Raw genomic sequence first — 16,333 nt, 5'->3', positions numbered from 1 at the left:
AGTCACAAGTTATTTAAGAATGTGGAAAGTATGTGCAGACTAACTACACACATCAGTTGCAATTATGAAGCATGTTATCACTAATTAAACTCTGTGGAAAAGACAACCCTGTAGAGTGTGTCCACAGCTGCTAATGTGATTGGTCAAAGTCGAGAGGTTTTCGCACAATGTACTGTATGCGTACAATTCAAGTAAAGTTAGTTAAGCAGCATTTCCTAAAAATGGTGCATGTCTGATTGAAGAAATGAAAGGGCCTTTGCAATAAAACAAAGCTTACTTGAAGCAGGGAGGTGGAAGAGCTTTCTTCCACCTCCCTGCTTGAAGCATGGCAGCCTCGTGTCCCCATTGCGTACTTTTAGGGGTAGAGACCGGAACTCATTTGCATGTTTTGAGAGGAGCTGCCGTCCCCCTTCAGAGCAATTGCAGTGATTGACGAAAATCCAAGAGCGGGGTCGGCAAGTTTGCGCAGCAAAGTAAGGAAAACAAAGAGGGAGCTCTGCGCCAAGGATTTGGTGCCCTGGATCACCTTCTCATCACGGAGATTGCAACTCTGGGGGGGGGGGGGGGGGAAGGTTGCAGAGTACCATAATGCCGATTGTCATCAGCGAGTAATTTACCTTTCAGAGATCTCAAAGCTACGGTCTACATGTACCCACTGCAGCAGTAATCTGTCAGTGTCTTCTGAAATTGGTAGTGATTTTCTCCCAGATTAATGGTGTATCACTGAAATGAGAGAGAGAGAGGGAAAAAATACCGGCATTCGCTCTATCTGTTGCCGAAAATTGCAGAGTGAAAATGCTCAGATGTTAGACCATGCTACTGTGCTGTTTACCTGGTATGCTTGAGGCTATCTGTCATTAATTCAAAATTGGTAATGAAAAAAAAAATATCAATGTGCATGTATGAACTAGGAATATTAGTGAATTGCTTTCTAATGCAACTGTGACACAAGCTTGAATTGAAGGGGTATTATGTTTTATTCCTAAGCAGTGGGAAGATATAATGAAACTCCTGAAAGGCTTTAATACTTTATTATCTTGAGGCAATTATATCAATTCAACCCAAATAGATTAAAAACTCAAGAGATTATTAAATCAAAAGTGACCCAAATCTGTGGTATCACTTTTTTTAAGAGTGCCACGTCTAGTGACAAGAAACAAATTTGTGACCTTTAAAGTTTTGATTGAAAGTTGATATTTATACATCTGTCAGTGAAATTTTCGGGTACAACTGGAGTTTGCGTTGTAAGTGTATACATCGAGAAGAGATGCATATTCCACATACCAGAGCAAGGGAGTGGTGTGGGCGACACATCAAGTACCATCTCACAGCCGAGGAAGCTTGAAACAAAATGCAGAATGCAAACGGTGCGTAATGAAAGAAAACAAAAGAGAGAACTACTCTCATAAGACGGGGAGAATGGGATGCTGCTCACCTAGGCCACATCCAGGGCACACATTCATGTTTGAATGTGATCTGGAGCCTGACGGCATCTGTGTCATGTTTATTTTTCCTTCCCCGTCCACACAGACGACGAGCGCATCCATCACTGTGGCAAGCGAGATGCTACCGAGCTCGACGGAGAGAGCAGTCACTATCTCAGGAACACCCGAAGCAATAACCAAAGCTATCTACCAAGTCTGCTGTGTCATGCTTGAGGTAGGGTATAACCTGTAACCTTTAGAGACAACCCTTTTTTCTGGGGCACAAGCTCAGTGGAACAAGTTGCTCCATTCCACATTCTTGGGTATGTGTGTAGGAATACAAAAGCAATTTTGCCTAAAGGGAAAGTGAGAAGTAGTAACTCTCACCCTTCTTTGATTCCAAATCGAATATTTGCCTCCAGCATGTACACATGACAGGTTATGAGGGCGCCGTCAACAAAGGGTTGATGATATTCCACACATCACAACTTCCTGTCTTCTTAAACCAGCAAGCCATTGAAGTTAGCATCAGTTTAAACTCCTATGTCATTCTGTCCGGTCTAAAAACTTTCCCAAACTTGATACAAGCTTTCTTTAACAGATGGAGAGATAGGCGACACGCTCTCTTCCCAATTTGATTGTGTTTGGCGTAGCTGTGTGGAGGCGATCAACCAGATAACTTTGAGAAGATACAAGACCACAAGTGGGAATGTATGAGATGCTTACAAAGCAAGACAGATATATAACAAGCCGGATAGACAGATAAATGTTTGTACAAATGAATGTCTCGCCATTCTGCTTTAGTATAGATTCTGCACCCTGTTCATGTAACTGCCTTCAGCCCATCAGCAAATAGTCTATCTATCTATTCACTCAGCAATCCTGTCATATTTCCATCCATGTGTCTACTTACATGTAGATAGTTCGCCATAATTTCATTTTAAAGTTTCTGTCTATGTTTCTCACCTTTAGTCACCTCCGAAGGGGGCCACCATTCCGTACCGTCCAAAGCCCGCGTCAGCGCCAATCATATTCGCAGGCGGCTCAGTGAGTATCCAGCATCCGTGCGTGACATTGCACATTTCCTTGATTTCCTACCCATCTATGGCTCAAGCTTATTTCGGGGCAAAGTTTGTAAAAAATAAGTTTACATGAAAGGTTTAAAGTGAGGTAGGTTTGCCACAAAAACTACCCCCCAGGTTAGATGAGAAGAAATAAAGTGAAGTTGAGTCAAACTACCCCAAGTTCAAATAAATGGAGATGTACAAGGCAGTTTGTGAGAAACAACAATGCCTCAAATTGAGAATGAATAAACTGCTGAATTTCATTTTGTGGCAGTTCCAACCAGGATTCAAACTCTTCTTTGTTTGTTCTTTTTTGTTGTTCTTTCTTGTGACAACAAATATTCCTAAAGAAGGTATTATAGTGTGACAGCAGTCTTGGTGGGAGCTTCGTTGGTATGATCAGAGAGCCATATCAGTCCTCCTGGTAACAACATTTATATAGATTTAGAAGCAATTGAAAAGATATTCTCTCTCATCGCTGTGACGTGGTCAGCTTATCCGAGAAGAGTTATTGCGTTTGCCATCTGCAACCTGTGCTAAACTTTCAATGCAGTTATTGTTATGGGGGGGGGGGGGAGAGATTTTCAGCAAGAAATTCTGGGAGAGATTTGTCTTATAGTGAGCGGACACTTTCTCTATCCTTAACAGTTTGCCACTGAGCAGTGTGATCTCCTAAAGATTGACTCTTGGCAGTGAAAATGTCAATTTAGAGTTATCACTCTTTGTCAGAATACCTGTATTTCCAAGAAACTAAAATTTCATCAAAGAGGTTAGAGAAGCTTACAGAATGTCTTGTCCATTACATTCTTTTTTTATTGTTTTTGCTGTTGTACAAAGAAGAGAATCTGTTTTCTCAGTGAGGAATCAACCTTTGTTGTTTTTGTTCATGTGTGTGCATCAGCAGCAGCAGCCATACGCCGTACATGGAAACTATGCTCTTGCCCAACCAGATGTGAGTATCCCTTTGCCCCCACCCCTACCAAGGCCCTCTTCTCTATCAGCACATTAAGCCATCTCAAATATTCTCCCTTCGATGAAATCCTGTCATTTGCATATATGCATTATCAAGGGACTGATGTTGGGGTGGGAGGGGGGAGGGGAGGGGAGGGGGAGAGGGAAGGGGTTGGATAGGTATGAGGAGCTGGCTTTCCTGATCGTAGAGCGACGGCAGAGTGTGGAAATCAGTCTGGGTCGGGCAAGGTTTGTCGGATGGACAGAGTCTTATCCATTTGGCATCATCACAAAATCCATTATTTCAAGTGCATGATGATTGTCTTGATAAGGGCTTGCAATGGATTTGATTTGAGGCTAATGTCAGGACAGCAATGTGAGCTGGGATATCAACCTATGATTCCTTCTTGAATTTTCAAAACGAGTAGAGGCTGGTGAGTCAAGATTGCATGTATCTGCTCCCAAAATTTACTGTGGCAGTTTTCTTGCCCTGAAAAATGTGCGCTGAATGCTGTAGGATATATTCAGATAAATTGTGAAATGTGAAGAGAAGGTAAAATTTCAAATATTGCCAACTAATCGAACATAGATTATGGAAGATGAAACACAGCTGTACTGCGTACAGCGACTTTTTGTACACACAAAGCGATCACAATGACCCGCACAAATACCCACACAAATATCAAAGAATAATGTTAACAAAGCCATATCAGTGAAATGGAGCAAGCCTGACTACATTATAGAAAAATCAATATTTTCCTCTTTGATTCTTCTGAGTTTTCAATTTGCGTGCAATACTAATCAAGAAAAAACATATACAGGGGCGCTTCTATTTTCTGAACTGATTGTCATACAACTTAGTGCAAAACTACAGTTAGCAGTCATATCCTCAGTGTAACAAGCAAGTCATGTAGCACTCTTAAAAAGCTTCAGTTGTGTGTAAGTACACACTTATTTCACCCTACTCCAGTGATAACCTTACAACATTTTTGGCCAAACTAACCATCTTAAAATTTCTGCTTCCATCTCACTGAACTTCACGCTCTGCCCAGTACTTCGAGTAGAGGAAAACACATCACATCAGAGTTACCACTCATTTGCATATAAAACCGATGGAAAAGTTTGTTCATCGTGGATTACAAAATTTCTATCCTTTAACTTCTTGACACTATTGCTAGAACCATTTATCATTCTCCCAAGCATGTCCTAGACACTGCCAACCAAGACCAGTAAACACTGAGGATTAGGAATGAGAAGGTGGTTTACATCTGTTTGAAATCAGAAGAATCACAATGGAACACCTGTGCCATTGTGGGATTGAACGAGGGGTACAGCACTTGCCAGTTTACTGCCTGAGAAAGAGCCTAGCCTATAATTCATCCACCCATCCTTGATGAGAATTACCCTCATCGTGAGATGAGCATCAGTGCTATTGGCATTTTGCTGGCAGCGTGAACGGGATGGACTGGTGTCGCAAAACCCCATGAATTGACCCCTTCAAACACTCCATCATGACATCATTGCCTGTTTCCGATGACCAAGAGGAGAGAAGAATGTACCCCTCTCATGGGAATCCATGGCCCCCCACCCCGCCCCACATTGAGGTCAAAGCTCCCCCTAGTTAACACTCCACCACGCACCCCTTTGGTTCACCCAGGCTCCTCATGTCTTGAGATGGAGAGAAAAGGAGGGACGATGAATTTATTCCGGAAGCAAGATCTGAGATGGGATGTTTTACCATAAATACCCTTGATTGCGTTAAAATTGGAGTGGGGCAGGGTGACCTATTTTGACACTTTATCAAGTTAGGAAAAAAGGCGAAGGAGGCTATGGATTGGTGTAGAGGGACAGACTGCACAAAAATAGTGTGACTGAGACAAAGAGAGGGAAATACAGAGAGGATTAAGTCAATGACAGGAGAAATAGAAAGGGGGAGATAGATGTTTAATATGCATATATTGTAGTATTAAAGGGATAGATAGAATGAAAAGGATAAGGACGCATTATCAAAGAAAATGGATTTCTACACATTGATTTTCTCCTTCAAGAGTAAAAAGCTTGTACTTTCTTTATCATTAGAGAATGGTTCCTTCTCATACACTTGCTCACAACAGTTGTATTGACTATGTCTCTTCTGAAAACATTGCATGAGTAATGAAATACCCACGTAGTGCAACAATCCAACATTAACTCATTTCCGTGAGCTCAGGATGCCTATGATGATACTGCAATGAGAAATCAAAAGGTTTTGGTTGTGTGTGTGTCCCCTCTCTTCACCCGGTGATCTTGGTTTTCTCTTGTGGTCTACTTTCAGTTAACCAAGCTTCACCACCAACTTGCCCTCCACCACCAGCAAACCCCGTACGCAATCCCTGGACAGTCCCCATTCTCTCCTGCAGGTATGTCGCTCCTTTCATCTCCACCTTTCTACCTCTCAGATCTCTCTTTCTCTACCTCTTCCTCCACCTCTTCTCTATCTCTGTCTCTCTCCTCTATCTCTCCTTCTATCTATCTCTTTGTCCACCTTGTCCTCTTCCATCCACCAATGTTGTCTGTTCAGTCAGTCTCATTTTTAGTGTGTTAATTCCTTTTTTTTTGATATCTGTCACATCATCAGTTGAGAAGCAGAAAGGTGTATGTTAACGATAAAGGACATGGAGACCCCTCTCCTTTCCCACTGTCAGCTGATAAGATGTCTACCCCTCCCCCCCCCCATCCTAGTCCCATCCATAGACACAGCTGTAGGGTCTTTCAAAAACCAGTTCATTGTTCCCATCATAAAAAAGCAACCACTCTCTCAGCTCCAATTGTATTTTTTCTTTTTAAATGTACACGTAGTATACCCCAACCTTCCCCCTTCCTTAAGGTCCCTCTACCCTCAATCTCCCTGGACTAAAAATTTGTCTTCTGGTCAACTTCTATATCATCAGTATCACATCACTGCACTTGTCTTGTCAAACAGCCATCTATATGTTTCTTGCACTATTTCATACCACTTTTTTCAGTATAAATAATTTGTTTTTGCTGTTACCCAAGAAACTTGTCTGCCTCTCTGAAGTGATGTTTATAAGAGGAAGAAATCTGTTCTTGCCCCCCCCCCCCCCCCCCCTCCCGGTCCAATTTGTGTCTATTTCATACATCAAAGACTTAATCCTAATATGATCTAAAGTGTGAAGTTGGGTTTCTTTGCCTGTGGTATATAATGTATGCCCGCATCATGCATTGTTGCCAATGGTTTATATGATAGTCATTCTCTTGTGGTTGTGTATTTGTTTTGTGTCTGTAGAGTTATGATTGTCAGTGTTTGTGTGTGTCTGTCTTTCTGTCTTTCTGATTGACTCTTGGTATAATTTCTCTTTCTCTCTCTCTCTCTCTCTCTCTCTGTCTTTCCCTCTCTGTTTTATCTCAGTTTTCACGTGTATGTTTATGTTTCTTTCCTATTTCTGAATCTGTCAGATTTTACTTCCCATATATTTATTTAAAAATGTATTCTGTAACTGCAGTTAGAGCAATTACTGACATAACCTGAATTGTTGATAATCAACGTAAGGATTTCATTACACATTTTTCAAAAGTTTTATTCTATGTCCATGGCATGATGAAGCAGTGGATTGTTTGTTAAGTCTAACTTTATTCAAAGGATTGTTGTGTATACATTCATACCAGTGAGTGTATACATGAATGAACTAGGAGCTCCTCCTTTTTACCTCTTTATCAGTACCTCTGTTCGACTTTGTGACATGGCATGATATAAAGGTAGCAAAGGAGTAACCTGCTGTCATGCAACACAATTACTCTGAGTTTGGCAGTAAATTTTGACAGTGCCTATACTAGTAACCCACTTAAAGTCGGACATTTCTTATTAACTTGCAGCTACATTGCCTTCTCTTTGCTGTGAGGTGATAAATGTTTTTTTTTCAGATGCTTTTACATCCAAAATAGACAGCCAAAAGACAATATTTACATATGAATGAGGTTGGGCAGAAGCGCAAGAGAGAAGAACAAAGCAAGATCTTTCATGTGTTTAGGATTTGCAGCTGAAGAAGCACTGTTGTAGTTGACTGATTAGGTTGCTTTTTGATATCAGGATTTGGCGTATTAAATCTGTTTGCTGACTCTGCACTGTCTTCATCTCTACCCCCCTCTCTCTCTCCCTTCCGGTCATCCATCAGCGCTGACACAGTTTCAGGCACAGACGCCCCCAGTCGCTGGACAGGCCACCACGCAAGAAATCACCATTCCAAACCACGTAAGAATACAGAGTTCCTTCGTACTCTGATTTGTTTCTTCACTTTAGAGAAGTGAGCAGAATCATGGCAAACTCAATGAACTGGAAACATAGGGAAACATGGGTGGCTGAATTGAACTGATCTCTATTCGCTGCCCACCAAGGTACAAGCAAAAACCACAAATAGCACCCACCAGCCATGTGTCAGTAATTATGTGAAGCAAAGCGTACTCTCATCAGTAACGGTCGACTCTAGTTGAGATTCAATAATAATGATAATAATAATAATAATGATAATGATAATAATAATAATGATAATAATAATAATAATAATAATGATAATGATAATGATAATGATAATGGTAATAATAATAATAATAATGATGATAAGTATAATAATAATAATTGAAAATAATAATGATAATGATAATAATTATAATAATAATGATAATAATGATAATGATAATAATGATAATAATAATAATGATAATGATGATAATAATAATGATAATAATGATAATGATGATAATAATGATAATAATAATAATAATAATAATAATAATAATAATAATAATAACAATAATAATAGAATTACAAAGAGATAAGTGATAAAGCTGTACACAAGTTGTTACAGGGATTCTTAAATATATCTGAGCTGGGCCAGCCTTCCCACCCCATAGTATCCCGGCACTGCTGGGTCTTAAATACCAGTAGCTCCTGGTTTTAATGACACATAAATGGAAACTAGACGGGGAGATTGTCACTGCATGGCCTATGATACATGGGGGGTATGTAGATTATTGTGAATCAAGAAATTTTCGTAAGTCGGAGCCGACAGCCTTTTTCGCAGCATGAAATATTTGTGAATTGCCACTGGCATGCAATGCGCAAAGTGTAGACAAAAACTTTCCCATGCATTTTAGTTTTGCGAATCTTGGCTCTTTCGAAATTTGCGAAATTAGAATGCGTGTGAACATTTCTGGTTTTACAGTGTGTACCAACAGATGTAGTTTGACCACATCCTTCTGTCTTTGCTATGATGGCAGAGGTGGGGAAAATACCAGCTACTTCTGGGAATACTGCCAAGTAGTGCATCTCATTTCACAGTGTCTGGAGGATATGTTTGACATAGTGTAGCAAATTAGTGTGCAAAAACACACATTAACATTTATATATTGGAGAAAAAGCAAGATTTAAGGGATATCATAAATTACCTAGGGTGCAATATTACTTGAGATCCACAAAGCATTGAATAAACGAACTATTGATAGTTGAATATAATCTCATTTTTCTCAGTGGTAGAAATTTCACATTTCTTTTTACCTATGAAATTGATTTTCAGAGATGGTAGATAGAGGAAGAATATTTTGACATTTAGGTGTAATAATGGAGTTGGGAAGAATATGACTACACCTCCCTGGTCGTAACACTTTTTCAGCTTCATTGACATCTGTCTCTGTCTGTTTTCTTTGCAGCTGATTGGATGTGTGATTGGAAGGGGAGGAACCAAGATCCAAGAAATTAGGTAAGTGACAAGCAGAAAGTGATGGTTTCGGTGTCGAAAATGGTGAAGACAAAACCATGACTGAAAATCAACCAATTGAGCCATGACCTACTTTGGATTATACTAAACTCAATTCTAAAGTTTGAAAGTTGTGGTAGGTAAATGTATGTCTACAAACGTTAATTGAAATTTAGAAATGTAGCGTAATGTTTTTATGTGTATCTTTGAATATCAAAGATCTTATCAAAAGACAGAATCATGATGACTTTTTTGACATTGCTGCACTAAAATGACATGTTTCTACAAACAAAAACAAAAACATATCCAGTGTGGCAGTTTCGGATAAAGAAGTTTTCTGTATACAGTGAACCATAGTATTGACAGAAGCTACCTTCTTTATGAGCGTTATCTGCCGTAGTAATTCATTACTGGTCAGTAACATCCATTTTTGCCTCTGTTTCCCCCCCCCCCCCCCCTCCCTGATTCCTCTCAGACAAATGTCCGGTGCCAACATCAAGATTGCAAACTCGCAGGAGGGCAGCACAGACCGGTCAGTGACCATCACAGGCACGCCGGAGTCGGTGGCGGTGGCCCAGTGTCTCATCAACACGAGGTGAGTCAAGCTCTGTGCCCCTCCCAGGGATGATGAGGGGAGAATTGGGTTCCTGATGGGTGAGATGCGGCCAGGATTGAGGCAGGCAGAGAGAAAGTGGGGAATGGGGAGAATATTTGGGATCCTCATCTTCTTGGGATGGATGGAATCAGAGACATTTGTCAGCAAAAGAGAGGAAAAACACAAACAAGTAACAAAATAATACAAACAAATCAAGATGACAGTATTTTTGATAACTGCATTTCCTGATTTGATTTGAAGGTAAAGAAGATTTGGCACACTGAATTTAAAGGAGACTCTTTATCACTGATGTTCAGCAGCACAGACAATTGTAACAGAATACCATTTTTGTTCTTACCAGTTTACATCTATTTTGAAATGGCTGTGTCAACAAATTGCTGGAAAACAAACCTGAAGTAAGTAATTGCACAGATGCAAATTGAATGCTTTGAGCACAAAGCATGATATGAGACACAGCAGTGAAAATTTCCATGATATTTCTTGTCATGTTGGATCATATGAAAACATGTTTGGTATAGAGTGGATAAAATTGGTCTGTGAATGGGCCAAGTGTCACACATTGGGCTCTTGATAACAATCTGAGCACATGGACTCTATGACCACTCCTTCCCTCACTTGGTAACAAGTATAGAGATTCCTCATCACCCTGCCATCACTCACTCTCCTAGTGTTTCTTTATCTGGTGCGCATCTCACTGTCTCTTCATGTTTCCATGGAGATGTTAGTTCTAGCTTGCATCTCTTTATCTTTCATTGTTTCCATGGAAACCATCCTCTGTCCTGATGTTGCTGGTAATTATGTCATATGCATCTTCTTCGCGTTCTGTGTTTTCTGTACTTCTAGCCTTATACGTACTGGTAGTTGAACAAGTGCTTACTGTTCTCTGGTATAAGTAGAGTGTACCTCACTTGAATGACTGAAATGACTTCTGAAACTCAACTGGAAAACTGTGGCTCGTGGTACGGTATGACTCGACCCAAAGAATGAGATCTTCATCGAAGAAGAATCTCTCAAGATGAGGAGGACTTCCGATCTCTCCTCTTGTTCGACATGCCTGAGCAATGTGTTTCCAGTTAGGGTTCAGCAGACATATAGCATTCAGATCAGCCAAGTAAACCATGTCAGATGTGGTCCCTGGAGTGGTGGAAAGCCCTATCCAAATCCTTGCTTAAATCTCTCACATGTTCCATACCTCCCACATTCTTTGTCATACCTCTCGGATCCTCCCTTTCTCTCTCGATATATTCACATTGTCATTGTCGGTGCCCACACTCTCTTTTTCTGCCGGTAGTCTCAAGTATTTTTGTCAGAGATAGAGCATCTCTGCCTATATCTCCACAATGTGTTCCTCTCACAGATTTTCTCCATTCCCAAATGCTAATCCCACACTTCCCAGCACAAAAAACAATGTTTCATAAGTTTGGTTTCCGTCAGTCCCACTGTACTCCCCCTTACTCCCACGCCCCTCCGGATGCCCCCTAGCCTCCTCCTGATCTCCCCCTCATCTTGTTATGTTTTTTTCCCATGCCTTGCTCACAGCCTCGAGCTAGCTAAGGGGCTGACCTTCGACCCATCGACCTTTGCTACCAGTGTGACCTCATCCTCGTCCTCCAAAACGTCTCCGTCTGTCGTATCCTCACCTTTGACCTCCGCCACCCTGTCCGCTAACCCCCTCACCCTCCTTCCTTCCACCACCATCAACAACAACGGCACGGCTGGGATGGCTGTGGCCGTCACGTCTGCGCCCACCCAGCTGACCGTTCCACTGACCAGTCTCCTCAAGTCAGTACCCATCATAAACTTGGACACTGCCGGCTCACTTGCCAAATCGACGTACGCTACCAAGATCAGAGCTGGGACAACCCCTTCCAAGAAATTCACGCCATACTAAATCCATGTTAACAGGCGTGACAGCGACATAAGTATGCCATTTTAAATCCTGTACATTAAGGTAGTCGGTAAGCATTATAACCTGTACATACAGCCACTTGCTGACAAGAGTGTGACATGCTAAGATTATATGCCATTAACAGTATTCGTGCTTTTATGTGGTCATGCCTGATAGCTATCAGGATTGTTTTCTATTTCAGGCAAATGCAGATATTTTTTTTTTCCATTTTTATTCTCCTTTTTTTTGTGGGGGGGGGGGGGGGGGAAAGGAACATCATAGCTGTGAAGGTTCATTGAGGTGGATTAAACGGAGATAAAAGCTGTCACTGATGCACACAAGCCCTATCACAAATTAGCCATGATGTCAGAAGTGTAGAGGAGGTTTGGGGAGGGGGAAAGTTTTACAAGGTGCTCTCTCTCATTAAATAATGCCTGTCTCTGTCGATGCAGGATATTAAGTTTAGCTATAGAGGGCAGTATATATAGTATTTACTGGTAGGAACTTTGGAGCATCACCAGTATGTTTTGATACGTCGATATCACTCTATCAAAAACTGCTCTCAGATATCTGCAAAATGGGTAAAAGAATACGATTGTAACTCTCTTCTTCTGAGGCTGTAATTCATACCTCTCTGTCAAATGCACATGGGCGTTGTACACATTTCAAATCATAATTCTCTAATGGATGAGAATATGATTTCCGTACTGTTAAAAGTGGCAGTGAAGCATTTGTTCTGTTATTTATAAATGTATCATAATTAGACTCATTTATTCTCTTGCTTTTGCTGCATCACTGGGTGTCAAAAACACGAGCCTCTAGTGAGAGGCGAGTCTGAGGAGATACAACCATAGATATTTGCCTCCTTCATGTTGATGTGTTTGTGGTGTATTCCTTAAAGTTGGTGTGGTATTCTCTGCAGGAGGTGACCATGGTTATGTAATCAAAACGACGATTACTTTGTTGTACACTGAGCTTCTTATTTGTGGGGGTGCAAGCACCTCCATTCAAAGCTACCAATTCTCTTTCCATGTGTAATGTCATTCTGTCATTTATTTACTGTGTACAAACAGAGATTTTCTTTTCTTACACAAGAGATGTGGCGGTAAGATTCAAATGCGCACTTATCAAGATAACTGTAGTAAACTTCCAAAGTAATCAAGCGTATCAGAAGTGTGGTATCACATATGTTTTGCACATGCTTGGTAACTTGCTGTCAAACTTCAATGAGGCTTATGTTCACTACATTCTTCCACAAAACATTTTCTTCTTTGTATCAAAGATTTCGGATGTAGACAATATGATGGAGGATAGCGATTATGCGCCATGTTATTGTGCTTTGTATTTACCATTGTAAGTATCAGAACTGAGAAACAGTATTGCATAGGTCATTGTAGGTTGGGTATTTTCTCTCTTATTCACTGCTTAGAAGCACTTTTCTGTTGTTGCTAGTAAGAGGCTGTTTGGTGATGTTCTTTCATTCTCATCTTTGCTGTGATTATTTTCTATGAACTTGGACGTAACCAACAATGACAGTTTGTATGTACTGTAAATGACGTTTTGCCGTATAAGATGATGCTGGATGATTGGCTCATTTATTCCTAATCTTGCCCTGAACTTTTGGAGCGGCATGTCGTCATCTCTAGATATGTGTGAGAAGGAGTGAAATAGAAACTGACAGACTAAATTTTACTGACGATGACAAACCATATAAAGTGGACACTCATTGTGCAGTAAGTAGCTCGGAACAAATTTCATCCGCTTTCTCAGAAGACATTATTTCTGCGAGAGGATTCTATGCTTCGGTCATATTCCTTACACCAAGATCCCCCCCCCCCCCTCTTCCAGGCAAGAACTGTACTTACAATAGTGCAAGATAGGCTAAGCCCTATATTGAATAGGACGTGTTATAGAACAGGGTTATATTTTACAATTTCAAACATTTGTAAGTAGACCGCTGGCTTGACGTAAGATCGGCCTTGCACAAAGAGGTTGAGATGCTGTGTGTAAAGACAAGCATTCAAAACATTTGGCAGTCATAGAGTATTGACAGTGTTAACGTCATCTTAGCTGTGTGATCTGTTCCTCTTGACTTTTGTGTGACCTTTTAGTTTTTAGCGTAATATAGAAAGCAGATAAGTGTACATGGTTGAATGCTCAAATCTAATGTCCATTTTCAAAGGGATAATTACAGATTTCAGGACATAGGAGTTCAAGAAAGAATGAAGTATTCATTGATCTGCATTATTTCATTTTAATTGATATGGTCAATATTATTACCGACAAGTAACTAGTTATGGTAAGAATGTAAGTAAATTTTGAGTTGTTACTATTATAGTAATTTGGCCATTTCATCTCAGCGTGGGGTGTGCAAACAAAATTATCTTTGCCAAATAACATGTATCTATTGATATTTAGTTCTTATCATTGTTTTTATGTATTTCTTCCACCTTTAGCATTTCTGCCATAACTGAAGAATGTGTCATTTGATTTCAGTTTACTGAATGTATTCATTCTCAATCTGTCTGCCATTATTGTTGCTATATAGTCCATTTTCAGTTAACTCCAAATACTTATACGTGCATATACAATGGCATTATCACAGTATGATGGTTCCACATGTATTTCATATGTACAGGATATTGTTTGTACTATACTATGTATCTCACCGCTGTAGAATGCTTTTTATAGTGTCATATTAGGCAAATGATCTGTATTATACAGCTGACATGTACCTTTGTACCAATGATCTATGATAGTTGAATAACTGTAGAGTCCCAGGTAGTGGTGTACATTAGTCCTTTTGCAACTAATATTATTCTGCTGTAGATCATTGTAGAATTGAATACAGATCTAAATCAAGTAAGTCAAAGACTAGAAGTTATAGTAATGAAACATGGTAGTTTTACTTTTTTTGAGCTATTACAGAATAAATGTCTTGTGTAAATGGCATTATTTCATTTTTTAATTTTTTTTTTTGATACGCAGTGAAGAAGCTGAAAGTATGAAATGTGCACAGACATTGCTCAATCTGATCTTGTAATCAAATATCTACATTCACCTTTGGGTTGAAATTTTGTAATGGTTCTGAGATGTTTGCAAAGTGTCAGTACTTTATTCAGCATTTTCACACTGCCAAAATGTAGGATATCAAATAATTTTAAAACAACAGACGTAAACTTCAAGAAGATAGTCATAAGGCATTATGATGCATCTTTTTGCATCGTGTGTTTTTGCGCATTTGTCATGTACCAAAAAGAAAAGGACATCACACCTAGAATTAGTGATAGATTACGTTGAAGACCTGCAAATATGGAGAAAATTTTCACTCATATATTTTTATCTCGCTGAGCCTCAGTATTTTGATCAGGTTCATCCGCGATAAGCACTGGTTTACGGCTTATGAGAGTGGGACTGTGCGTATGGATATTTGTTTTGAGATGTGCATGTGTGTTTACATGTATTTGTGATTGTGTGTGTGTGTTCCTGTAGCATCCCAGCAGAGTTAGCGACTGTAACGCTGTCTGGTTCCTGCATTCAGAACTCTTTAATACTGATGAATATTAATAGCTTCCATTGGCTACCTCGTGTCCCTCTCAAAATATTCTTGCCAATGTAGACTTTTTTTTCTCTCTCTCTCCATGTTTCATTTTGCTTCTTGACTGTGAATAAGGTGATGAGATTTTGACAGAGTGTGTGAGAGTTCTGGTCTGTTGTAAGCCCCCACTCATTCGAAGTTTTTTAGATGGAAGAAGAAAACCAAAAAGGATATGAATATAGCAGTTTTGTATAGTTAATGACATAGCCTGGGTTCATAGAATCTGTCCTTGAATTTTGTGTAGGAAACAGTGTATTGACATTGGACAGGAGAGTAGTTTGTGTTGTTTTCTTTTTAATTTCATAATTATTTCATAGCATGATGACATGATAAAAATGGGCATTTATAATTGCACGCATCAGTGACTTTAGTCCTCAAAGATTAAAGATTTACACAATAATGAGAGCGAACGTAATCGTGATTTAGCACTCGAGTCTGTCATGAGTTGTCTCTCCAATGATCACAGAAAATTCAACAAAGGGTGTTGAATGGTCTGTTTTGATAATTTCAAATTCTAGATCTGGCCACTGGTGTCGGAGGACAGAGAAAACTATTAACATTATTTTATTCTGTGGTTCTAGTGCTGCTATTTGCACCAAAGTTTGGGTATATTAATATAAAGAAAAAAAGAAAACCTTCCAGATGTAAATATACATTGAGCTGTACAAAAGGGCAGGTTATGCTGATATTCCTATACTGGTCATCCTAGCCATGTATGATAAACTTGCATATTTGGTGTCATGTGTGGTAGTTTTGTGTTTTTGTGCCAGAGTTACTTGTAGCATTCAACAAACGACAAAAAAGTTATATTTATTATTGTCTTCCTGCATATTAAATAAAGACAGCAGAGTCTTGTATCACGTAGATGTTAATCATCAGAACACTGACTGTCGGTAGTGGAGGCGTATGTTCAGCGACCACGTGAGAAGCATCGAATTTGTGCTAAAATGCAACTCGGATTTTCTTCCCATCCCACCTTACGCTATGTAGCTTTCACCTTTCTCGTATACAGGGTTGAAATTTTTTGAAAATGGACTTGGAA

The 16,333-nt window shown here is 39.7% G+C and overlaps 1 protein-coding gene across 1 annotated transcript in view; it reads left to right on the top strand.

Moving 5' to 3' along the window:
- The window catches only part of LOC139740358 (poly(rC)-binding protein 3-like), a 62,844-nt gene that overhangs the window by 42,223 nt on the left and 4,288 nt on the right, over positions 1-16,333 (top strand). Inside the window, exons 5-11 of the mRNA XM_071650952.1 lie at positions 1,531-1,659; positions 2,397-2,471; positions 3,390-3,440; positions 5,754-5,838; positions 7,612-7,688; positions 9,143-9,192; positions 9,665-9,784. Of these exons, the coding sequence (XP_071507053.1) occupies positions 1,531-1,659; positions 2,397-2,471; positions 3,390-3,440; positions 5,754-5,838; positions 7,612-7,688; positions 9,143-9,192; positions 9,665-9,784 (587 nt within the window). The remainder of the gene's footprint in view (positions 1-1,530; positions 1,660-2,396; positions 2,472-3,389; positions 3,441-5,753; positions 5,839-7,611; positions 7,689-9,142; positions 9,193-9,664; positions 9,785-16,333) is intronic.

The sequence above is a fragment of the Diadema antillarum genome, unplaced genomic scaffold (assembly GCF_040938485.1).
Source record: "Diadema antillarum isolate AM-2024a unplaced genomic scaffold, OU_Dant_1.0 seq00000847_RagTag, whole genome shotgun sequence".
In the NCBI taxonomy this organism is placed as follows: Eukaryota; Metazoa; Echinodermata; class Echinoidea; order Diadematoida; family Diadematidae; genus Diadema; species Diadema antillarum.
The sequence above is the reverse complement of the archived record's forward strand: the minus strand, read 5'-3'. Positions and strand labels throughout refer to the sequence as shown.